The sequence below is a fragment of the Homarus americanus genome, unplaced genomic scaffold, assembly GCF_018991925.1.
Source record: "Homarus americanus isolate GMGI-L3 unplaced genomic scaffold, GMGI_Hamer_2.0 scaffold51476, whole genome shotgun sequence".
NCBI classification, from domain to species: domain Eukaryota; kingdom Metazoa; phylum Arthropoda; class Malacostraca; order Decapoda; family Nephropidae; genus Homarus; species Homarus americanus.
The window spans coordinates 1,011,119-1,037,352 of record NW_024736148.1 but is presented as its reverse complement, the minus strand read 5'-3'; the positions used below and the strand labels follow the sequence as shown (position 1 = coordinate 1,037,352).

At 46.2% G+C, this 26,234-nt stretch overlaps 1 protein-coding gene across 4 annotated transcripts in view; it reads right to left on the bottom strand.

Moving 5' to 3' along the window:
- Positions 1 to 26,234, bottom strand: part of LOC121872017 (FERM domain-containing protein 4B-like) — a 192,213-nt gene that overhangs the window by 134,727 nt on the left and 31,252 nt on the right. Inside the window, exons 1-2 of one of the 4 annotated variants that reach the window (XM_042374651.1) lie at positions 24,486 to 24,731; positions 6,608 to 7,232 (exon numbers count right to left, since the gene is read on the bottom strand). The exons of the other annotated variants lie outside the window; for them this stretch is intronic. Coding sequence (XP_042230585.1) covers positions 6,608 to 6,634 — 27 coding nt within the window. The 5' untranslated portion in view covers positions 6,635 to 7,232; positions 24,486 to 24,731. Of the gene's footprint in view, positions 1 to 6,607; positions 7,233 to 24,485; positions 24,732 to 26,234 lie in introns of those variants that run through there. 4 annotated transcript variants of the gene reach the window in all.

The window sequence follows — 26,234 nt, the reverse complement described above, 5'->3', positions numbered from 1 at the left end:
CAGCTTGTAATCTTGACTTTTGGGGACCTGTTTAGGGTGATTATACCAGGAAGATGATGGAGGGAGAAGCTTGGGGTGTGGTAGAGGGGAGCAGGTTGTGGGAGTGGTAGGGGGAGCAGCTTGGGGGTGTGGTAGAGGGGAGCAGCTTGAGGGTGTGGTAGAGAACCCAACAGAGTGTGGTAGGGGAACAGCTTGGGGTGTGGTAGAGGGGAGCAGGTTGTGGGAGTGGTAGGGGGAGCAGCTTGGGGGTGTGGTAGAGGGGAGCAGCTTGAGGGTGTGGTAGAGGAAGCAATGACCACAGGTATTTCGTCTTCCTCCCCCGACCCATCGCTTGACTCTCGTTCATCATGGTTCACACACACACACACACACACACACACACACACACACACACACACACACACACACACACACACACACACACACACACCTTTCTTAATTACTGTGAACTAGGTGAAGGCCACGAGCTGAAGACAAACATTATATAAAAGTAAAAACAAATAAAAATAGCAATAATAACAACACCTGTCCATTACCTGTATCCGTCTACTTATTGTTTATAGAAATTAACAGAAGCAAAATAACTTCCAAATCGCTATTGTTTTAACCTGATTATATTACCTTTCTACATACACCAGACAGACAGACAGACAGACAGATGGATAGAGACATGGATGATGAGAGACAGACGGACAGAGACATGGATAGAGAGACAGACAAACGGAACCAGACAGAGAGACAGATACCATTTGCTGGCCCCATAACCACTACACGACAGGAGACAATGGACAATAAAGGTAAATTCTGGCTATAGTAGCACCTAGAGACTAACGAGACACTAGTAGTACCAAGAGACTAACGAGACACTAGTAGTACCAAGAGACTAACGAGACACTAGTAGTACCAAGAGACTAACGAGACACTCAGACGCTCTTGTGGGGAGGAGAATTAAACCTTTACCTGTGAGGGAGGAGGGGGAGAAGGAGAAGGGAGGGGAGAAGAGGGGGAGAAGGAAGGGGAAGGAGAAGGGGGGAAGGAAGGGAAGGAAGGAGGGAGGCAAGAAAGGGAGGTAGTAGCCACAAGGGAGGGTGGACAACACCTTCTACAACACACCTCTGACAGGGTAATGGTTCCAGCAGCTTGTTTATCTTGCCTGAGGAGCTAAGGAGAGAGAGAGAGAGAGAGAGAGAGAGAGAGAGAGAGAGAGAGAGAGAGATTAATAACACTAATTTAATTTATCAGAAACCAATTGGATTTTTAATGGAAGATGTTATTAGGATCGAGAATACAACAGTGGTGGGGTTGTGGGGGTTGTTGTTAGTGGTGGTGATGGTGTTGTTATTGTTTTTTGTTATTCATGGTTCCTGTAGTTGTTATTGTTGTTGTTATTGATGGTGTAGTTGATATTGATGGTATTTGTTGTTGTTATTGACGGTGCTGTAGTTGTTATTGTTGTTGTTATTGACGGTGCTGTAGTTGTTATTGTTGTTGTTATTGAGTGGTGCTGTAGTTGTTATTGTTATTATTGATGGTGTTGTAGTTGTTATTGTTGATAGTAGATGAAAGAGACCAGAAACACGCCTCAGTTCCCCCAGTGTTTGATCTGATTAGTCTTGTGTATTGTGCACAACCACAGGCTGTTGTGATGTATAAAACACATTATTGTATTACTTCATCAGTGTGTCCCCCAGTAAGCAGCTTGTGAGGGTATTGGTGGTTGTGAGCGAGGGTTATAAAGCTATTGTCCGATCTCTCTCTCTCGTTCTCTTTATCTCTCTCTGTCTCTCTCTCGTTCTTTTTATCTCTCTCTGTCTCCCTCTCTCACCTTTTTCTTAATTAACAGGTAATTAAGGTCATTACTGGTGACCATCACAAGGAGGACGACACTGACCATTAGGATAATTATAATAACACTAATTAACTAATCTCATTATCTTAGTCGAATTATTAATCCTCACAATTTATTTATTTTTTCTTATTTTTTTAAAATTATAAGTTCATATGGTTTTAATTTTATCATAGTTGTGAGAGTTAATTTATTTTTATTTAGTTTATTTTGTTATCATTGTTTTTAATTTAGTTAGGTTAGGTTAGGTTGTTGATAGTTAAGATAAGGTTATGCTGGTGATGCTAACTGACCCCCAAAACACTCTCAACCCCTCCCCAGATCATATATATGGGGAAGGAAGGGGATATTTAACGTCAGATCATATATGAAGAAGGGGGATATTTAACGTCAAGCGATAATTCTAATGCCTGGAAAATACCCCGTAAATGCCAAGCCACACCAGGACCCTCGATAAAACCACCCTTATTCTCAGTGTACCTAAGGGTCATTATACCTCGATAAGAACCTTGTTTATACAGACGGGTGAACTGCCTCTACCGATCACCATTTGCTCGTGTTGGCTTAATCTACCATGACCATTATGTTATTGTTCTGAGGAAGGGGGCGGCCGACGTCCTTCAGGGTGATATATGGTGACTTAGTGACTTATGGTGACTTACATTGACTTATGGTGACTTGTATAGTGCATTGCGGAGAAAAGAAACTATAGTGTGTTGTGGTATATAAGGTAACGCGTTTATACACACACACACACACACACACACACACACACACACACACACACACACACACACACACACACACACACACACACCACGAGATAAGTTAGAGAATAATGGATAATAATAGATTGTATCAGTAGAGAGTGAAGACTATGACGTGTTCTGAGGCAACACCAAGAACGACGTAGAGGTTAATGAAGAGGAAGTGACTCTACGGTATTTCTTGAGGGAGTAATGAGAGGAGAGGGGAGGAGAAGGGGAGGTGGAGGAGAGGGGAGGAGGGGAGGAGAAGGGGAGGGAGGAGAGGAGGGGAGAGGGGATGGGGGGGAGAGGTAATACTACGCATCAACAGACAGAATTTACATCTCTCCCGACGTAAACATTCTTCACCTCCATCCTCCTACTCTTCCTCCTTTTCTCCCTCCTCTCCTTTCTCCTCCTCCTCCAGTAATAATAAACAGTAATGTGGGTTATAGAGATCCACATAATTCCTTGGACATTATCACCCAATTTAACTGCACGTGACCCACTAGCCTTTTATGTCTGTCTCTCTGTCTGTCTGTCTGTCTGTCTGTCTGTCTGTCTGTCTCTGTCTGTCTGTCTGTGTGGTTGGTTGGTTGTCTCCTCTTCTTCCTTCCCTCTACTCCCCCCTCCCCATACCTCCCTCCCCTTCCCCCTCCCTCCCTCCCTCCTCCCCCTCTCTCCTCTTCACCTAATTTGTTACCAGATTATCAGCCATTAGTACGTGTCTCAGCCGCCGTCTCCACCATGACCAGGGAGTCTATGTATGTGTATGTATGTATGTATGTATGTATGTATGTATGTGTGTATGTGTGTGTGTCCCTACTCTTTCTCCCCCCTTCCTTCCATGCTTCTCAACACCCTTCTCCTCCCCCATCAACACCCCTCTCCTTCTTCCCATCAACACCCCCTCTCAACACCCCCTCAACACCCCCCTCCTCAACACACCCTTCCCTCAACACCCCCTCCCTCAACACCCTCCTCAACACCCTCCCTCAACAACACCCCTTCCCCAGCATCAGATCTATCAAACTCGGCACAAACTTTATAAATTAACAGCCGCTGGGAGAGTATAACCAGGGTAAGTTTGCTGAGTTTTTTCTTGTCTCGCCCAACACCTCTCGTTGATGTAGACCTAAAAAATCAGGGTCATTACACCAATTGACCCTTGACCTGACCCAAAACTGAGGATGGTCAGATATACATAAAATCTAAAAAACAAAACAAAAACATCTCTATCTTCCCTGAATTATTGTGTTTATATTCTCGGAGATAAAGTTGGTCTGGCGCACAGTATTGGGTGTAGTATATTTACCATGAAACTTCTCCTTTACATACATACATACATACATATAAACACACATACATACACACATACATACATATAAACACACACATACATACATACATACATATAAACACACACATACATACATACTTACATATAAACACATACACGCACACACACATACATACATACATTCATACATACATATAAACACACACACACATACATATATACATACATACATCTCTCTGAACCCCTAATATAACGCCTTAATATCAACATAAAAGACAAAAGCGAACTACGGAACTACGACGAGAACTACGACAACGGGGACGACAACTACGACAACGGGAACGACAACTACGACAACGGGAACGACAACTTCGACAACTACGACAACGACGACAACGGGAACGACAACTACGACAACGGGAACGACAACTACGACAACGACGACGACAACTTCGACAACTACGACAACGACGACAACGGGAACGACAACTACGACAACGGGAACGACAACTACGACAACGACGCCCAGCAGGAAGCATAGTGGCCGTGTGTTGTCCCTGGCCTAAAGCAGAGACGACAACACCCACACTCCCTCACCATACTGGGAGCTGGGCGGTGTGTGACCCTCCCTCCCCCGCGCCCCACCCACTCTCCTCCTCCCCCTTACCTCCCCTCCTCCTCACCCACACTCCATTCTCCTTTTCACTCCTTGACGCCTCCTCATTCCCCCACCACTCACTCTCTTTCTCCCACCCTACCTCCCCCGCCTCCCCCTCACCTTCACCTCACTCCCTACCTCCTCCCCCACTCACCACTTCCCTCCACCTCCCCCACTCCCTCCTCCCCCACCCAGAACAATGCTAGCCCTGACTATTCTAAGTTTTCGTGGTAAGCCAACTATTATCTTGTGACTGTATCCACATTTTGTAACCAAGTAAGGCTGTATCCACACTATGTAACCAAGTAAGGCTGTATCCACATTATGTAACCAAGTAAGGCTGTATCCACATTATGTAACCAAGTAAGGCTATATCCACATTATGTACCCAGTAAGTTAAGTCACTAGGTACAGAATCATCTCTAAAATACAGTGCTACAATACTCTGAACATGGTGTGCACAATAAACTAGCCGCACACCGTAGCATAATTCAATTTGTACCATATAAACAGCGCCAACACGAGCAACTAACAGCGCCTGGCGTTCCCCTCCATTTATGGCATTAATATCGTTATGGGTACTACGCCAGACGAACGAACGCCAGACTATAACTCTTACTTTACTATCTAATGGCGTAAAGTGAATTAACTCACTATGTTATTATATGAAGAGAGAGAGAGAGAGAGAGAGAGAGAGAGAGAGACCTAACCTGTCCTAACCTAACCTAACCAAACTTCTGAAATCTCATAAGACAAGTTTACCGTCTAGCTCAGGCTGTTAGGACACATTTAAACTACCTCATTTACCCCCACGACAAAAAATGAAGATGGCCGCCAACATGCACTAAGACTGTAGCATCACTTTGCGAGACTTTGGGAATAAGTAGTTAATTTTTGTCACCTCAGAGGAAGTTATAACGTGGAGTGTGTGTGTGTGTGTGTGTGTGTGTGTGTGTGCCACTAGCAGGAGTTTCTAAAAGTGACTGTAATGTATTAAGTATATAAACACTTAATGCCCACACAATTAACTGGAGTTAAACTTAAACCATTGCTTAAAATAACTGGGAGGGAGGGAGGGGCAGTGAGAGAAGCAGAGAGAGAGAGAGAGAGAGAGAGAGAGAGTAACAGTCTCCTCCACCTGTGACCTCTCACCTAGACCTTGAGGAGGCAGATAACCTGAACTCAGTATTAACCCGCCATCATCCAGGCCAGCCAATCAGAGCTCGTCAACCCCTCCTTCACCTTCTAGCTAACAAGGTCATTGACACATACACAAACTAGATTAAAAGTCGTCGACGAATTAAAAAAAATAGTATATGTGTGTGCGTCTCTCTCTCTCTCTCTCTCTCTCACACACACACACACACACACACACTCACACACCACTACTCAACCAGATAGTTAAGTGCACTCCATCCCCCTAACAAGCACTCAGTTACCACAAGCTCACAAGTACAAAAGTTACACACAAGCACCTGTAACTTTAACTACAGGTAAGGTTCTGGCCGAGTCTAAAATACAAAGACTTTTATGTATTATCACGTTTCATATCTGTTGTCGAGGCTTAAATGTTACAGCTCTGTAATATGGTGAGGTATAGTACTGTACCCTGGAGCTACAGTACAGAAAGTAATGAGATTGACGGGTGAGTAGAAGGCATTATTATCCCAGGAGGCCTATAAAGACACTATATATAATGCATCTATTTACCGGATATGAATAAAAATATAATTAAGCTATACAATAATTAATATAAACAGGTAACTGTTTTTATTAACTTAGACAAAAATAAATAAATAAACAAACAGACAAACAACTAAATAAATAAAATAAAAACAAGCTGTGGACTAACAACACTAAGCTGTCCCAACAACCAGCTTTAAATAACAACAGTGATACATTTCCTTCATTATATAGTCTGATTAAACATGAATATTAATATTATAATAAAAAACAATGATATTTAATTTATATTACTCATCATTGTAGAGTGAGATGGCGTCTCTCTCTCTCTCTCTCTCTCTCTCTCTCTCTCTCTCTCTCTCTCTCGTACTCACCTTCTTGTTCTTGCGACGAAACCTCATTGTTATTGTTGACACGGCCCGAGGCACCAGCTGACACAACAACAACACTCCCCTCTCATTGTTACCTGGCACTAGGGGGAATGTCCAGGCACCATTGTCACTGTCACCTGGCACTTTGGAGACTGGCACTATCTCCAACTACTGTCTTTCTCCACTAAGGGCGGAGAAGGGGTCCCGGCACTCGTAGGCACCACACAGCAGACATCGGTGCCAACACACACGCCCCATCTTCCCTCCACCAATCAATATGTTTCACTACAACTTGTTCACTGATGATGATGATGATGGACGAGTTTTTGTTCAATAATAATAAATCTCGTTCACTAATGATGACGAAATGTTCAGATGTTCAGAGGTACACGGAGTGAGGGCGCCCACTCGTCACCACACCACCCACCAGTTCATCAAACACTTCAACACAGACCAGCTGTTAACACCTTCCTCAAGTACTATATTATATGTATATTAATTACACATTAGCGTAAAGTATTTCCTTCAAGTAAATGATATTCCTGTTTATTTTCTATCACGTTTTTCAGTCAGGTAGTAAACACACAGGTAAACTACATCATGACGTCACTAGAGGCATGATGCACACCTGTGGGATATTTACTCATTACAAACACACACAACAGGATAATATTTACACCAGGGTCCACATGTAACACGCTAAGTTGCTTCACTGAGTCTAGGTTAGGTTAGGTTAGGTTGCATCAACGCTTCAATTGTCTTAACAAACAACTGCAGTTCCTTCCCGGGTTACTCCCAATATCAAAAGGTAAACACGGACCTGAATGAACATCCCTCACGCGCGCTATACAACCATCAGTAAAGTCAGGATGGTTTGATTGGCTTAGACTCAACACACACCAATATAAACACAATATTTCATCATTGCAACACTCACGGTATACATGTAAGAGATACTGTCTGCTTGACCCGGTTGGTGAGAGAGAGAGAGAGAGAGAGAGAGAGAGAGAGAGAGAGAGAGACCGGAACAGCCACCAGGTAAACGCCAGGTATTAAAGAGTATTCAACCTGTGCTGTCCATAAATTATAGTACACAGGAACTGCTCAAGTATAGCCGGGCTTAAAAACACTATGTGCAGCAGAGGACACAACCCTTACTAAACCTCTCTCTCTCTCTCTCTCTCTCTCTCTCACACACACACAGACACACACTACCCCACGCTACACACACACACTACGCCACACTACACACACACACTACGCCACACTACACACATACACACCCTCATCACGCCACAACTTACCCCTTTCTCTCACACACACACCCTCACCATTTACACCCAATTACCCACAACTTGCACCATTAACACTGCCTCTAAGCTTGACCTCTAACCTTGACCTTAGATTCTGACCAAACCTTGCATTTTTACCTGAGGTTAGTTGATTCTCAGTAGGCACCCACGTCTCTCTACTTACGCCCTCTTTCTTTTCTGTCTTTCATACACAGTAACTTTTATAATGGTCTTTGAAGGGGCGTGGTGCAGGACGTCAAAATAGGCGTGGCATAACCATGTCAAATCTCGTTAAGGGACATAAGACCACGCCCACCAACCCTGAGATAACGTCCACGGTCACTCCTCTTCCTCCTTCTTTCTTTCTTCTTTTTTCTTCTGTTTTCCTCCTCCTTCTCCTTCTTCCTCCTTCTTCTTCCTCCAATTTACTCATCACCTTCTCCATCTCCACTCTTCGCTCCTCCTCTTACCCCCTGTTTCACCCACCTCCCTCCCTCCCCAGTGACCTTATTCCTTGATCAAATAACAAAAACAACCTAAGAAATAGTCCAGATTTTAGTGGGTCCTCTGCCGCCCTCACATGACCTTTCACCCCACCTTCCTTGTGAGTGTGGGGGGGAGAATTGAGAATGAAGAGAAAAGAAGATGGAGAGATGATGAGAATGAGGAAGTGGGAAGAAAAGTGAAGATGAGAGAGAGAGAGAGAGAGAGAGAGAGAGAGAGAGACCACCACTGATCGACCACACTATTTATGACCCAAGATTTATATCACAAAACATCAACAATATATTATAATTTATGACGGTACACGGAGGTCATATATTTCACCACTTGACCCTAAATATACATCAAATACCTCCAATATATTTCGTCAAAGTGAGGGAAAGAGAAGAGGGGCTGGATATATAGAGGTGACTTTTGTATATTTCTTTATATAATTTGTATAAGGAGAGAGAGAGAGAGAGAGAGAGAGAGAGAGAGAGAGAGAGAGAGAGAGAGAGAGAGAGTATTGCGTCAACTAAGGCGTAAGGGGAAGGAACCACCATTTAAGGGGTTAAGGAGGACCACTAAAGGGCAAAGGTTAAGGGGGTCCACTAAGGGAAGAGTAAGGGAACCACCATCTAAGGGGTTAAGGGGTAGCACCACGAAGGGAAGGGAGAGGCCCATCATCTAAGCGGTTAAGAGGGGCACCACTTAGAGGAGCACGACCACCATCTATGAAGTTAAGGGGACCACCATCTAAGGGGTAAGGGTTAAGGGGCACCACTAAGGGAAGGGGAGGACCAAAACCCCATAAACAGTCTCGTAAATACTGAAGTTAGGAGCCACGAACCCTGGACTCAGCAGTGACTTGGAGTGGCGGTCCCACCACAACCAGCGGGGGGGAGGAAGAGAGAGGAGGAAGAGAGACAAGGATGACGATGAAAGGAAGGATAGAAGAAGGAAGAATAGGAGGTGAGGTGAGGATGAAGATGGTGTTAAATGAAGAGAAGTGAGGAAGAGGAGGAGGAGGGGAGGGAGAGGAGGAGGAGGAGACAGCCGTAAGCCAGCTGTCAGACGGAGCATCTCGTGTGATGATGATGTTACACTGTCAGTCTCCATTACTGCAACACCTCAGCGGCGTCAGACAGCTCTATGAATACCAATCCTACCTGCCTACCTACCCCACCAGCCTGCCTGACTTCCTAACTGACTGACTGACTGCCTCCCTCCCTACTTAACTGACTGCCTCCCTCCCTACCTAACTGACTGACTGACTGACTAACTGACCCAAAAGTTGACTAAGACATGAGAAAAAATAGTGAATTGGTGATGAAAGCGGCCACCAACACCTGTACTTCGTCAGGTGTGGAAGGACTAAGGCTCTAGGGAAGGAATTTATGCTAAGTCAATGAAAGAAATACGTGACTGACGACCCTTTGTGATCCCGCTACTGCTTACTCTCTCTCTCTCTCTCTCTCTCTCTCTCTCTCTCTCTCTCTCTCTCTCCTCATAACCCCTCATGGTCTACCTACCCTCACAACCTCTCATTCTCACTGCTTGGGGGAACTGCAAGCATGACACAACATCTCATTCCTCTTCACCAAATCCCCACCCACCTTCTGCACCTTGACCTGTGACCCTCGCTTCCACCCCCCACCCACCCCGCCCGTCACACCCTACTTGGTCTTTCGTCCCATTCCGTCCTGCCACATCCACCCTGGTTTTCGTTACCCCTTCGTCCACACACACACACACACACAGTGACCTCCACCACCAAGCACTGGAAAGGTTTGGCAGTGGACTACTGCACCACCCTCGTCATCGCCGCCACCTGCAGCCCCCCACCCAACTCGAGCAGTCCGCCACTACAACAAAATTCAGCCCATAAGAGCCCGCACCGATAGATATAAGAACAGCACCATCCCATCTATTGTTAAAATAATAAACAACTCCTGATTTATGTACTGTATAGCCCTGTAAATGTATTCAATGCATATTATATCATTATGTCTAAATCAAATGTAAGTCTGTATATTTTCAGCCACCGGCTGCAACTCTATTAATAAACCGTTTATTATTATTATTATTATTATTATTATTATTATTATTATTATTAAGAAGCTGAATCTGAGAGTGAGAGAGAGAGGCCTCAGTGATATGCCCTAAACTGATACACCTTTCCTCACGTCACATCACTGTCACTCACATCAGCAGCGCCACGGACTACAGATATAAAGGTTGACGGATAGTAAAAAAAATATATATATATATATATTAAAAAACTATAAAAAACATCATTATTGTACCATGTATTACAACAGTTAACCCAACACGACAACACGAGCAACAACACGAGTATTACAACACAACACAGCCACAGCACGAGCACAGCCACAAGCAACACGAGCCACAACAACACGAGCCACAACAACACGACACGAACAGCACGAGCCACAACAACACAGCACGAGCCACAACAACACGAGCCACAACAACACGAGCCACAACAACACGAGCCACAAATAACACGAGCCACAACAACACGAGCCACAGCAACACAGAGCCACAACAACACGAGCAACACAGCCACAGCAACACGAGCCACAACAACACGAGCACACAACAACACGAGCCACAACAATAACACGAGCCAGAGCCAGCACAACAAAGCAGAGCAACACGCGAGCCACAACAACACGAGCCACACAACACGAGCCACAACAAACGAGCCCACAACACGAGCCACAACAACACGAGCCACACAACACGAGCCACAGCAACACGAGCCACAACAACACGAGCCACAACAACACGAGCCACAACAACACGAGCCACAGGCCACAACAACACGAGCCACAACAACACGAGCCACAACAACACGAGCCACAACAACACGAGCCACAACAACACGAGAACAACACGGCCACAACAACACAGCCACAACAACCCACGAGCCACAGCAACACGAGCCACAACAACACGAGCCACAACCAACACGAGCCACAGCAACACGAGCCACAACAACACGAGCCACAACAACACGAGCCACAGCAACACGAGCCACAACAACACGAGCCACAACAACACGAGCCACAACAACACGAGCCACAGCAACACGAGCCACAGCAACACGAGCCACAACACCCACCAACACGAGCCACAACAACACGAGCCACAGCAACACGAACCACAGCAACACGAGCCACAACAACACGAGCCACAACAGCTCACAACAACACGAGCCACAACAACACGAGCCACAACACGAGCCACAACAACACGAGCACAACAACACGAGCCACAACAACACGAGACCACACAACACGAGCCACACACACGAGCCACAACAACACGAGCCACAGCAACACGAGCCACAACAACACGAGCCACAACAACACGAGCCAAGCAACACGAGCCACAACAACACGAGCCACAAACAACACGAGCCACAGCAACAACACGAGCCACAACAACACAGAGCCACAACAACACGAGCCACAACAACACGAGCCACAACAACACGAGCCCAACAGCAACACCAACACAGCCACAACAACACGAGCACAACAACACGAGCCACAACAACACGAGCCACAACAACACGAGCCACAACAACACGAGCAACACGAGCCACAACAACACGAGCCACAACAACACGAGCCACAACAACACGAGCTACACAGGCAACACAGAGCCACAACACGAGCCACAGCAACACGAGCCACAACAACACGAGCAACACGAGCAACACGAGCAGCAACACGAGCACACAGCCACAACAACACGAGCCACAACAACACCACACAACACGAGCCACAACAACACGAGCCACAACAACAACACAAGCCACAACAACACGAGCCACAGCAACACGAGCCACAACAACACGAGCCACAGCAACACAGCTAACACGAGCACAACAACACGAGCCACAACAACACGAGCCACAGCAACTGAGCAACAACACGAGCCACAACAACACGAGCAACACAGCAACACAGCAACACAGCACAACACGAGCCACAGCACAGCCACACACGAGCACAGCAGCAACACGAGCCACAGCAAACGAGCCACAACAACACGAGCCACAGCAACACGAGCCACTACAACACAGACAGTGTTACCAGATCATCTCTCCCTTGACAGTGTTACCAGATGATCTTCACTCGAGCAACACGTCACAGACACGATGAGCCACGTGACTCTTGTATACCGTGACGTGGGAAAGGATGCCAGGACCAATCACCTCGTATGATACCCGCATGCACGTGGATTCTGTCAATACCCCCGTCTCATTCTGACAACCCACCCCACTTCAATCCCATCCAATCTGCCCCAACCCACTTCCCCACCTAACCCCCATCTCATCCCAACCCCACCTCCCTATCTCACCCTATCCCCATCCTAACCCACCCACCTAACCCCATCCCTCCACCTAACTACCCCATCCCGCTCTACCCCTGCCCCTCCCCGCCCCACCCCAGCCAAGCCCCGTTGCAAGGTGATGTAGCCAACCCGCGGGGCATCGACTACACCTCCAGGAAGTGATTACGGTGACGCGGAGTATGACTGTGATGCCGCTACTGACGAAGGCGACGACGATGATGAGGAGGAGGACGATGATGAAGACGAGGACGAAGACGATGAAGACGAGGACAACACACAAGACAATTACAGTGATCATAAACAACAAAAACAAGTAAATGACGACAAGAAACAAGAAAATGAAGAACAGGAAAAACAAAAACACCAATTACAGCATCAATAACAATGACAATTAACAAAGGATAAAGAAAACAAGAAAAAACAAATACAATTACACAGAACATAAACAATAGACTCACAACAACAACAACAATTACACACACACACACACACACACACACACACACACACACACCATCAGCACCAACAACAATCATGACAACTACCACAACCAACAACAACAACAACAACAATTCAACATGACACCAACCACCATCAACAACAACTACACAACACACACAACCAGCATCAACCACCATTTACAACCACAACTACGACGACGAATGGGGAATAAGGAGAAGCATAGAGGAGGGGAAGAGGGAGAGGATAAGGAGAGGGAGGAGGGAGGAGGGGTGATGGGAAGGGGAGGCAACGCAGGGGCAATGGCATGCAGCTGGTGGGGAATCACCCTAACTACCCAGCTGGGAGAGGAGAGAGAGAGAGAGAGAGAGAGAGAGAGAGAGCCAACAAACTGACTAATTTCTCCTCCATCTTTCCGGGACACATTTTTTCCTCCCAAGTAATATTATCAGAAGTTTTATCTCGTCTACGACCTTAATGAGTGGGCGTAGAGGAGAGAGAGGAGGGGGAGGAGGAGGAGGAGGAGGAGGAGGAGGGAGGAGGAGGAGGAGGAGGATATCGCCTCCTCCTCCTTCCTACTGCTTCCTTCCTTCTCCTCTCCTTCCTGTCTCTACCCTTCTCCCTCTTTCCCTCCTCCCTCAACCTTCCCCCTTCCCTCAACCCTCCCCCTCGTCCCCCCTCCCCCTCCTCCCCCTCCCCTCCTACACTTCTCAACTTACTATCAACACTAATTCTAAAACACTACTGACAGAGGGGCCCTGGAGGTGTTGTGGGAGCCGCGGGGTGTGCACAATCTATACGCTGGCCTGGGGAGGGCTGGGCGGTGGGGAGGCTGGTGGAGGGGCTGGGTGGTGGGGCTGGGCAGTGGGGGGGACCTGGGCGGTGGGGGGCAGTAACTACAACAGTACCTGAGGGTAGTTTAGGTCATCATCCGCTCGGCAAGATTCCTCACAGACAGTCAGACAGACAGAAAGGAAGACAGACAGACAGAGACAAAGAAACACACACACACACACGTACGTACCCCACATGTACACCCTTTGAGCACCACGCCTTAAGCCTTTGAGTACGAGGACTTAATTAACTACCTTGGGTACAGAGTTATTATTTGGTTAAGAGAATCACTCACCGTGTTCAAGAGGATGGCACTGTACTCAAGAGGTGACGTTACTGTACTCAAAGGGTCAAACACTGTACTCGAGAGGTTAACACACAGTACTCAAGGTGTTAACTCACTGTACTCAAGAGGTGACGTTACTGTACTCAAAGGGTCAAACACAGTACTCGAGAGGTTAACACACAGTACTCAAGGTGTTAACTCACTGTACTCAAGAGGTGAAGTTACTGTAATCAAAGGGTCAAACACTGTACTCAAGAGGTTAACACACAGTACTCAAGGGGTTAACTCACTGTACTCAAGAGGTTCTACAACACGGAAGGAACCATCTCCCCCCACACCAGTTATGGATTATTATGTTCCAAAAATAATACAAAAATAACCCAAACAGGTGTAGCGTGGTCTGGGGCATACATACATACATACATACATACATACATACATACATACATACATACATACATACATACATACATACATACACGTGATACATGGAGGTACGGGAGAGAGTAATGGTTGGTAAGAGAGAGAGAGAGAGAGGGAGGGAAGTGAGAGAGAAATAAAGAGGTGAGAGAGTAAGAATGAAAGTGAAAAATGTAGATAATTGTAATAAAGGAGAATAAGAGAGGAGGAGAGTAATGATGGGGGAGGAGGGGGGGGGGAGGGGCGAGTTCGGGTCGGGTCGGGTCGTGTGTGGTCTGGTCGGGTCGGGTCGGGTGAGTCTTATTCATTATGTTATTTACGTGTTTATTATGAATTCCTCCGTGAAAAATAAATGAAGAATGAGAAAGAAATAAAATAAAATAAAAAAACAAGGAATTACAAGAACAGGAATAAACAGGAATAAACAAAGAAGTAAAACAAAGAACCAATAACTACAAGAATCTAAATAAACAGACAACGAAAAATAATCAAAAATTGAAAAAAATGGGAATAAACAGAAAGAAAGAAAGAAAGAAAGAAAGATAAAGAAAGAAAGAAAGGACGTAGGGAAAGTAGAATAAATAGAGGTAGATAAGAAGGAGGTGGTGTAGAGTGGTGAACATCAATCGGGTAAGACACACTATTGAGCACCTGTCAATACCTGTGTAACCTGACAGGAGGGATAGATAGGATGGAGCTAGGTAGAGGATAGATGGGGCTAGGCATGATGGAGGATAGGTAGGATGGATAGGTCGGGATAAACAGCAGGAAGGGATGAAGGAGGATAGGAAAGGCAGATAGATGTGGATAAGGAGGAGGGATTCTATTAGAGGATGGGGGATAGGTAGATGGGTAGGGATAGAGGAGGATAGTTTGTAATCTATAACAAGAGGAGAATAAAATACACACACACACACACACATTATGTCAGTGCTAAAGAAAAACACAAAAACACAACGTAGGAAATGTTTGGAGAAGAAATAACCAATAAAAGTGTAAATTGGGAAAGGGTGGAGGAGGAGAGAGAGAGAGAGAGATGATGGATGGAATAGAGGGAGAGGTTGACAAGAAGAATATATGGGATAATAAACGAACGAAGAGAGAAGGGACAAGAATGATGATAAAAAAAAGAGAGAGAGAGAGAGAGAGATAAAATACCTTAATTAGATACTTGCCATATAGATAAAGACGATATAACCCCCACCTTCCTTCCCCACCCCCCTCCACCATATCCCCCTTCCCCCCTCCACCATATCCCCTTCCCCACCCCCTCCACCATATCCCCCTTCCCCACCCCTTCACCATATCCCCTTCCCCACCCCCCTCCACCATATCCCCCCTTCCCCACCTCCTCCACCATATCCCCCCTTCCCCCTTTTCTCCCTCCCCTTCGTCACCAAGATCCATTTTACTCTGCACCAAAAAAAAAAGTTTTATTATAATTAACAACTATGGAATTTTGCCGTCAAGCCGAATCGTTGTAATTAAGAAAAAATGGTTTCCGCTCCGTGGACTTTGACGGTGAATTAATGGCGGTGGTGATGGTGGTGATAATGGGAATGGTGGTGGTTGGAATGGTGGTAGTGGTGGTGATAATGGGAATGGTGGTAGTGGAGGTGGTGGTAGAAATGGTGATGATACTTGGAATGGTGGTGGTACTGGGGATGGTGGTGATGGTGATAGTGGTAATAGTGATGGTAGTGGGGATGGTGATAATCGTGATGGTAAATTAAGAAAAAGTCACATGCAAATTTTTTCAACAAACTCAAAGTAAACAAAATTCAATGGCCTCTTCCTCTCCCCCCCCCCACCTTTTAAATGGGGTTAACACTAATTTGATAAAGGTAGGGAATGACAAAATAAAAGAGTGTATGGAAGAGAATAGAAAAGTGGAGATATATATTTTTTTACTGAGGTGATCATTTCTTTTATCATGCACACACACACACACACACACACACACACACACACACACACACACACTGCAAATCACACACACATACATACATTTACTTTAGTGCCAAAACAAAACACAAACAGAACACTCCAATCCACAAAAACACCCTCCCACACATACACTTATAAACAAGTACAAGCACCCAACCAAACACACACACACACACACTTCCTACACATCAACAGAAACAAACACACCGCCTCAGACATACACAAACCTACACATACCCAACAAACATCTTCCCACGCATCAACACTCACAAACACACAAACAAACATCATGCCACCGTGATTCACCAACGGGGGAAAACAAACAATTACACGCCCTATAACCAGGTATTAAGTGCCCACGGATTTTACTCTTTCCGAACACTGTATGAATGACACACACACACACACACACACACACACACACACACACACACAGTCTTGTTTTACACGGACCACATACCTCAAGGTCTCTCTCTCTCTCTCTGTTTAGCCCTCAGGAAATGTATCTAGGGTTAGGTTAGGTTGGATTAGTGTTGGATTAGGTTAGATTGGGTTAGGTTAGGTTGGATTAGGTTAGGTACCAGTAGCTACCCCCCCCCCCCAACCTGTTAATTAAGACCACTAATCAACAAAGATGGCGTCAAAAGCACTGTTAGACTGTACCGCAAGTAACAGCATCATCTCACTCCAACAGAGGTGAGAACTGTACACAACGGCTAACGAGTCTTAACCCCTTGAGTACGATGACTTAACCCCTTGAGTACAGTGACTTAACCCCTTGAGTACAGTGACTTAACCCTTTGAGTACGACGACTTAACCCCTGTAAATGCACACGTCTCTACCTGTACTATTCAGTGTATCTACCTGTAATCTATACGAATGTACCTGTATTGTCATTGTACATCTACCTATAATGTTATATTTGAAATATAATGAATTTACCTTACTAAACCAGCAGGTATCTTAATGAGCATAATTACCTGTATGCAATTAGTAACGTGATTTGGGTTTAATTATATCTAAGGCTTAAATCACCACCTGTATGACACTATCCACCATATGGGAAATACCCTAGGCCTATCTGTACCCTCTACCTAGGCCTACTTGCACACTCTACCTAAGCCTACCTGCACGTTCTATCTAGGCCTACCTGTGCGCGTTTTTTCTAGGCCAACGCATACGCTATACCTAGGCCTACCTGTACACTATACCTAGGCCTATAGTCGTGTTGGTGTTTTCTTTAGATAAACTTTGTGGATTTGTCCCATTTACGTCGTTTCTTATCCTGAGGCAATACTGGCGTGTACTAATGGGGGGGGAGGGGATACAAATAGGGAGAGTAATGGGGAGAATATATCTACTCATGAGGAATAAATGGGGAGAGGATAAGGGTGATGGGGAGATTATTTACGAATGGGGAGTCGATGGTGGGTACAAATAGACTAGTAATGGGGAGAAATTATTGACGAATGGGGAGCTAATGAGAGGAAAGGGTTGATGGGTAAAAATGGGGAGATTAATGGAAAAAAGAATATCAACTGGGGAGAAAATAATGGGGAGAGGCTAATGGGGGGGAGAGAGGGAGGGGTTAATGTATACGAATGGGGGGGAAGAGGTAATGGGGGGGAGAGGGTTAATGGGGGAATAATAGAGGAAGAAGAGGATAATATATACAGGTAATACACAAGAGGTTGACGACAAGGACACTCGCTGCCGCCATTACCACCACAGGAAGTGACGTCACGGTAATACGGCGCTTCCTACACCCACAATCCATCTTGGTGCCGCCCCCTCCCCCCCCCCTCCCAGTGTTATCCACGTGCTGTAGGAGTATGAGGGAAGGGTGGGAGGGAAGAAGAGAGGGAGGTAAGTGGAGAGGGATGGGGGAAAAGTAAGAGGGATAGAGGAAGATACGTAGAGGTAGGGATGGAGGGACGCAAGTAGGTAGGTAGGACACACACACACACACACATACAGTACACCTCTATCTCTTGTTATGAGCGGATGTTTGTAACCTAGATGACAGACACAAGACAAACAGGTGAGTACACGGTCCATAATTAGTACCAACACCTGTACACTCCAGATATTAAAATACATATCAATAACTCACAGCCGGTCATACTAGCTGTACAATACTGGTTCACGCCGGATATTACGTCATACTGTTACATCACACACGACCTGGGTATACTACATGTTGTGTACTGGTTCACGCCGGATACTACAACACAAATTATCCCTTAATATAACGTGAGAATTAAGGTTAAAACACGGCGGAGTAGTGTGAGGGCCAGGTAGGGTGTCAGGGCCAGGGTGGGTGTGAGGGCCAGGAGAGGGTATGAGGGCCAAGGAGAGGGGTGTAAGGGCCTCTTTAGATGATCTACCACATACACTCTCTAATTCTCTCTCATAAACCTCTGATTAAACCTTACAGAGTCAAGATATAACACCATAAATAGAATAAACCTTATAAACTAGCCTAACCTCAAACCCTACGTATATACCTTAACACATCCTCAAGTATACCTCCTACAGACCTTCGCAAGGATGTCTGAACATCAATCTACCCCAGAGAGAGAGAGAGAATGTGTGTGTGTGAAACTCTCTCCCTCTCTCTTTTCTTACTCATGTTTATTCGTTTATTTCTCCTTTATTTCCGTCTACCTCACCCTTCATTCTATCTATCATCTGTGACTCTCTCTCCAGGTACACCCCCCAGCAGAAGTCATCCGTCACAGGTGTCATCTCTTCCCTCCCAATCCCCAAACTCAATTTTACACAAAGATCACAAGGACATAATCCCTTCGCCCCCACATCCACCTCTATACCTGCCAGACCCCAACTTCTATACACGCTTCTGGCACGTGACCTATGACCTTTGACCTTTCATTCAACTTAGACCAAAAATAAATCAAGAATGTGTCGAGGAAGTTTGCAAGGTGTGGTTCTAATAACAACAACAACAACAACAACAACAACAACAATAATAATAATAATAATAATAATAATAATAATAATAATAATAATAATAATAATAATAATAACACATACACACACATACACACAGACGCACCCCCCGCACATATACATACACACACAGGTAGACGCACCGCCCACATACATACAGACATACATACATACATACGCACACAGGTAGGTAGAGTGTTTGATAACGAGTTTACCTGTTACGTAAGTTTGTTGCTCTGTGAAACACCTGAGTGACAGCATTTTACGATACTGCCGCCATAAAATATTGTCCTTACGCAACTCAACAGGGAGGTAGGTGTGTGTGTGTGTGTGTGTGTGTGTGTGTGTGTGTGTGTGTGCCAATAAATATCATGAATTAGTAAACAAAAACAACAAACTAATCCATATAACATAATTAAACACTCAAGAAGACAACAACAACAACAACAACAACAACAACAACAACAAATAAACTCTCAGACAAAGACAAAGAAAACATCAACAACAACAAATATTAAAGGATAGACCAGAGAGAAAGTTGTGTAAGCCGGGGAACGTGACTCACACACACACACACACACATTAAAGCCTACACATGAACCACTCGTGTATGAGAAGTAATTAGTGTTACAATGAACTGATTCTAAATGAGGTGATTCACGTCTAACAACCCAAAATTGGAAGATCATGACAAAGCTCTTTAAAACCTATGCTCAAACACACTACATACCCCCCCCTAAGATCTCCTCCATCATTCACCAACACACACACCTACACCTTCCTCCCCCACCACCCCCCCCCCACAACTGTAAATAATTCACATTTAAAGACTGTATATTTGGACATCTGTCATGCTCTCTATCTCTCACTCCCCCCCTGGTGAGTTAAGGATAGCCACCATGACCTTGGGAGGAGAGGACGTGTTTACAGGATACCATGGGAGGAGAGACCTACAGGATATTATGGTAGGAGTTAGGGATAGTTATGGTACCATGACTTTGAGAGGGGGACAACGTTACAGGGTATTATGGTGTAAGGGAAGACCTATGGTACCATGACCACCACCATAGTAAGACCTGGGGAGAATCATGGCCCTAGGAAGAGGTAACTAAACCCGCCAATGGTCCATGGTCTAAGGACAGGATTATGGCCCCATGACCTATGGAGAGGACAGGTTTACAGGACACTACAGTATGGTGAGAAGACTGGGTTATGGCACCATAGCTTTTACCATGACGAGAGAGAGAGAGAGAGAGAGAGAGAGAAATAATAATAACAGAATGAATAAATTAATCAGTCCTATTACTACTACGAACAACAACAACAACAACAACAACAATAATAATAATAATAATAATAATAATAATAATAATAATAATAATAAAAAGTAAAATAAAAAATCTTCCTAAGTAAAATACGAAAATATTTCACCTGGGTTAAAAAAAGATAAAATAAATAAAAAAACAATTACCAGCGGAAGATTTAGGCACAAACACATGCCGATAATAGTTAATGTTATTGACCCCTGCCCCGCCCCCACCTTCTACCCCTCCCCTCCCTCTCTCCATCTCCACACCCTCTCTCCCCCCACCTCCCCCTTTCCTTTCTCTCTCAACCACACCTCCACTTCCCCCCCTCCCTCCCCTACCCACCACCACCCCTCCCCTTGACCTGTTGACAAAGCACAATTTGCTCGTTAATAAACAAATTAATAAAAACACTGAACTACTGTGATGCTATAACCTTGTTCCTACTGGGGGGAAGGGGGGAAGAGAGAGGAAGGGGAAGAAGAAGAGAAAGGAGAGAGGGAGGTGGAAGAAAGAGAAGGGAGTAGGAAGGAGAGGAGAGTACGAGTAAAGTTTAGTCAGGTCAGGTCAGGTCAGGTCAGGTCAGGTTAGCTAATGATCCATCTACACATGCCCGGAACATTTTGAGGGCGGTATACACACAGTCTCAGCACACGTGACACCGGTAAACACAGACCAGGAGGCGCCACAATCGATCCTTTACCGGGAACGTATCCGCTGAGTCAACATCATTACCGGGGCCGTCACGACAAGTACTGCAGCCTTTTACAAACATTCGTACGCTATCGTGAAAGACCAATGCTGCTGTAGTGATGATTATTGACACTTACTGACGGCTGGAATAGTGGAGGGGGCCTGGGAAGGTGGAGCATGATAGTGGAGTGGTAGTGGAAGAGGGAGAGAGTGGGGGGAAGGAGAGAGGGAGAGGGGAGAGAAGAGGGAGAGGGGAGAGAAGAGGGAGAGGGGAGAGAAGAGGTAGAGATTGAGAGACACAAGTACCAACACAGCATCACCAGGTAAACCCCAGGTAACTAAAAGTCCATCAACAACAAAAACTAGTACAGGTAGGTTAGGTTAGGTTAAGATAAAATAGGTTAGTTCAGGTAAGGTTAGATTAGCCTAAGTTAATATACGATACTTACAGCTCAGGTCAGGTGAGAGAGAGAGAGTCAACATCATTCGCTACTATATAACATTTTTCTTTGTCTCTCAACATTGGTGTTTATTCCCGCGTCTGTGATTCAGTGCAGAGAGACGAAGCTCTATTAATACAAGGAAGCCTGTGGTGGGTGTGTGAACCTGGGAATAACGCGATGACATAACCACCAACACACAGGACAGTCAAAGCATTAGCCAGACACAGCGTAAAGTGGAACACCTTGAGCGGATACACAAACACACACACACACACACGTATTGTCTATTTAAGGCTGAGAGATAATGGTACAAACCCAAGCGTATGGTGACGACGAGGAGGGCGGGGACAACGACAAGGAGGGAGGGGGCGGGGACAACGACGAGGAGGGGGCGGGGACAACGACGAGGAGGGGCGGGGGGACAACGACGAGGAGGGGCAGGGACAACGACGAGGGGGGGACAACGACGAGGAGGGGGCAGGGGACAACGACGAGGAGGGGGGGGACAACGACGAGGAGGGACAACGACGAGGGAGGGGGCAGGGGACAACGACGACGAGAGGGGGCGGGGAGGGGGCAGGGGACAACGACGAGGCAGGGGCGGGGACAACGACGAGGGGGGGAGCAGGGACAACGACGAGGAGGGCAGGGACAACGACGAGGGAGGGGGCGGGGACAACGACGAGGAGGCGGGGACAACGACGAGGAGGGCGGGGACAACGACGAGGGGGGGGACAACGACAGGGACAACGACGACGAGGGGGCAGGGACAACGACGGGAGGGGGCAGGGACAACGACGAGGGAGGGGGGCGGGACAACGACGAGGAGGGACAACGACGAGGCCAACGACGGAGGGCAGGGACAACGACGAGGAGGGGCGGGGACAACGACGAGGGGGCGGGGACAACGACGAGGAGGGGCGGGGACAACGACGAGGGGAGGGGCGGGGACAACGACGAGGAGGGGCGGGGACAACGACGAGGGAGGGGCAGGGGAGGACGGGAGGGGGACGAACGACAACGACGGGGAGGGGGGGTGGGGACGGAGGAGGGCAGGGGACAACGACGAGGAGGGACAACGACGAGGAGGGGACAACGACGGGAGGGAGGCGGACAACGACAGGAGCGACGAGGAGGGGGCAGGACAGCGACGAGGAGGGCAGGGACAGCGGGGAGGGACAACGACGAGGAGGGGGGGGACAACGACGAGGAGGAGGCGGGGACAACGACGAGGAGGGGCAGGACAACGACGAGGGGGACAACGACGAGGAGGACAAACGAGGAGGGGCGGGGCAGTGACAGAGGGGGCAGGGGCAGTGACGAAGAGGCAGGGACAGCGACGAGGAGGGACAACGACGAGGAGGGGGGGACATGACGAGGAGGGGCAGGGACAGCGACGAAGAGGGGGTGGGACAACGACGAGGGCCGTGACGAGAGGGGGCAGGGACAACGACGGGAGGGCGGGGCCGTGACGAGAGGGGGGGCAGGGACAGCGACGAGGAGGGGCGGGGACAGACGAGGAGGGGGCGGGGACAGCGACGAGGAGGGGCGGGGACAGCGACGAAGAGGGGGTGGGGACAACGACGACGAGGGGGGGCGGGGACAACAAGACAAACGATGACCATACAGACACACAATAACATGACCGGAAACACCATAACACAAGACCTTAACCTAACCTAACACTATAACACCATAAAGAGAGTAATATAGCACCATAAATCGTAACCAAGGCACCATAATAACATAAATATCAAGGAAAAAATTAGGACACCATAGCACAATACCCCAAGGTAGTAATAACACCATAAATAAGAGAAGAGCAACACAATACAGGCGTAAAATAACACTATAAATATTGGCGGCGGGGAGATGTTGTGGCGTCCGTCGGCTGTGTTACTGTCTGTCGGTTTGTGGTTGTGTCTGTATTGATGTTTGTCAGTGTGTGTACATGTGTGTGTTTCTGTCTATCAATGTGTGTGTACATGTGTGTGTTTCTGTCTATCAATGTGTATAAGGTACAGTGTCAGGGGTCCCAGCCATACACACGACCATCACAAATGTACACACAGACACAACACCTACACAGATACGACCTTGGTACACACGATCATGAAGTACATATGCACATTCACGACCACGATGTACAGAGACCATGACATACACACACACACACACGACCAGGTAAACATATTCAGGTGGGTCGTACAGACAATATGTTAAAAGACTTAAAACTACCCCATTCTAACGACCCATCTACCACTTAACCTCTCGTAGCAGTTTGTAATTAAAGATAACAAATATGAATAAATCACAAATTCTTCATCACACAAATACCTGATTCACTAGACACTTACTTGTAACCATGATTAATATTATTTCACTTAACAGGTAATTAACGACACTTATTTCAGTTGTTTTATAAATATTTGTAATTTTCAAAGCGCAACAACACGTCCTAAGTCATTTTACGCTTCAATTACGTTCTGTACACACACGAAGTCAAAATGTACACTGTCGGAGCCTGTCACGGGTGTAGGGTGGGTGTAGCTGGGTGTAATAGGGAATACACTCACAGTTACACACGCACACCCCCGCTGCTACACATGGTACACGCGGGACTCTGCTGCCACACCACACACACAGCCAGGCAGACCATCGCTGTCCTCCGCCCAAGCTGTCGTACCGCGCGGGTCTATTATCTACAGCGGAGGTGACTGTCGACCCCCTACCTACAACTACTGTTACTACTGCTACTATTACTACTACAACAAACACTATTAGTACTACATTCCTATTACTGTAATAACAACAATTACTACTACAGGACTTACTTTAATGAGTTACTGTACTGACTATCGTAAATGTATTCATAATAACCACATACAAATTTAATGTAGTAGTAATAGTAATCATCTCTTCTACCACCATTACAACCACTATCACAACCCCCCCTGGCACAACTACTACTACTACTACAAATACCACTACTACTACCACTGCTACTATTACTACCACTACTACTACCACTACCACTACAAATACCACTACTACTACCACTGCTACTATTACTACCACTACTACCACCACCATCACTACCACCACTACCACCATCACCACCACCACCACCACCACCATGACCACCACCACTACCACCACCACCATCACCACCACCACTACTACCACCACCACCACCACTACCACCATCACCACCACTACCACCACCACCACCACACCCTCCTCAAGGTCTGGTTGTCATAAACTTAAGGCGAGAAAATTCCTTTACGATAGAACTTAGGCAAAAAGTTTTCCTGGATTCAGCCTTCAGTTAGACCATCCATTACTATCCCGCTTAATACTATCCTGTCGTTACTATCCCGCCGTTACTATCCTGTCATAACTATCCCGCCGTTACTATCCTGTCGTAACTATCCCGTCGTTACTATCCTGTTATAACTATCCCGCCGTTACTATCCTGTTATAACTATCCTGTCATAACTATCCCGCCGTTACTATCCTGTCGTAACTATCCCGTCGTTACTAGCCTACTGTAACTATTCTGCCCTAAGTATCCCACCGTTACTATCCCTTCCATTACTTTCCCATCCGACTCTCATCCATCACTACTTGACTATCCACAATCCTACCCGACCATTACCCGACAAAGCGCTAATATTACCCGCATTTACCGTTAGTACCCAACCCGCGTCTGACCTCGTGCAGCATCAACAGCATCAGCGCTAATTGGGTGGTTAGGGATCGTTAGTAAATTGTTATTACAGGTGTTGTACTTTACCCGGACATACCCTTGAGCTTGTCCCAGTGTGTGTGTGTGTGTGTGTTTAAGGATAAGCAACAAATTTTAAACAACGCAATCAAGGTTCTTATTTAATTAGCTACTACTACTAAAACAACAACAACAACAACAACAACAACAACAACAACAACAACACACAACTTCTCGACTATACCACAATAATAAACTAAGTGGCAACTGATCTAGAAATATTTGCATATTTTACGGACCAAAAAAATGTTACATCATATTGAAAACTTAACAAAAAGTAACATTGGCTTTTAACCTGGGGGGTGGGGGTGAGGGGGGG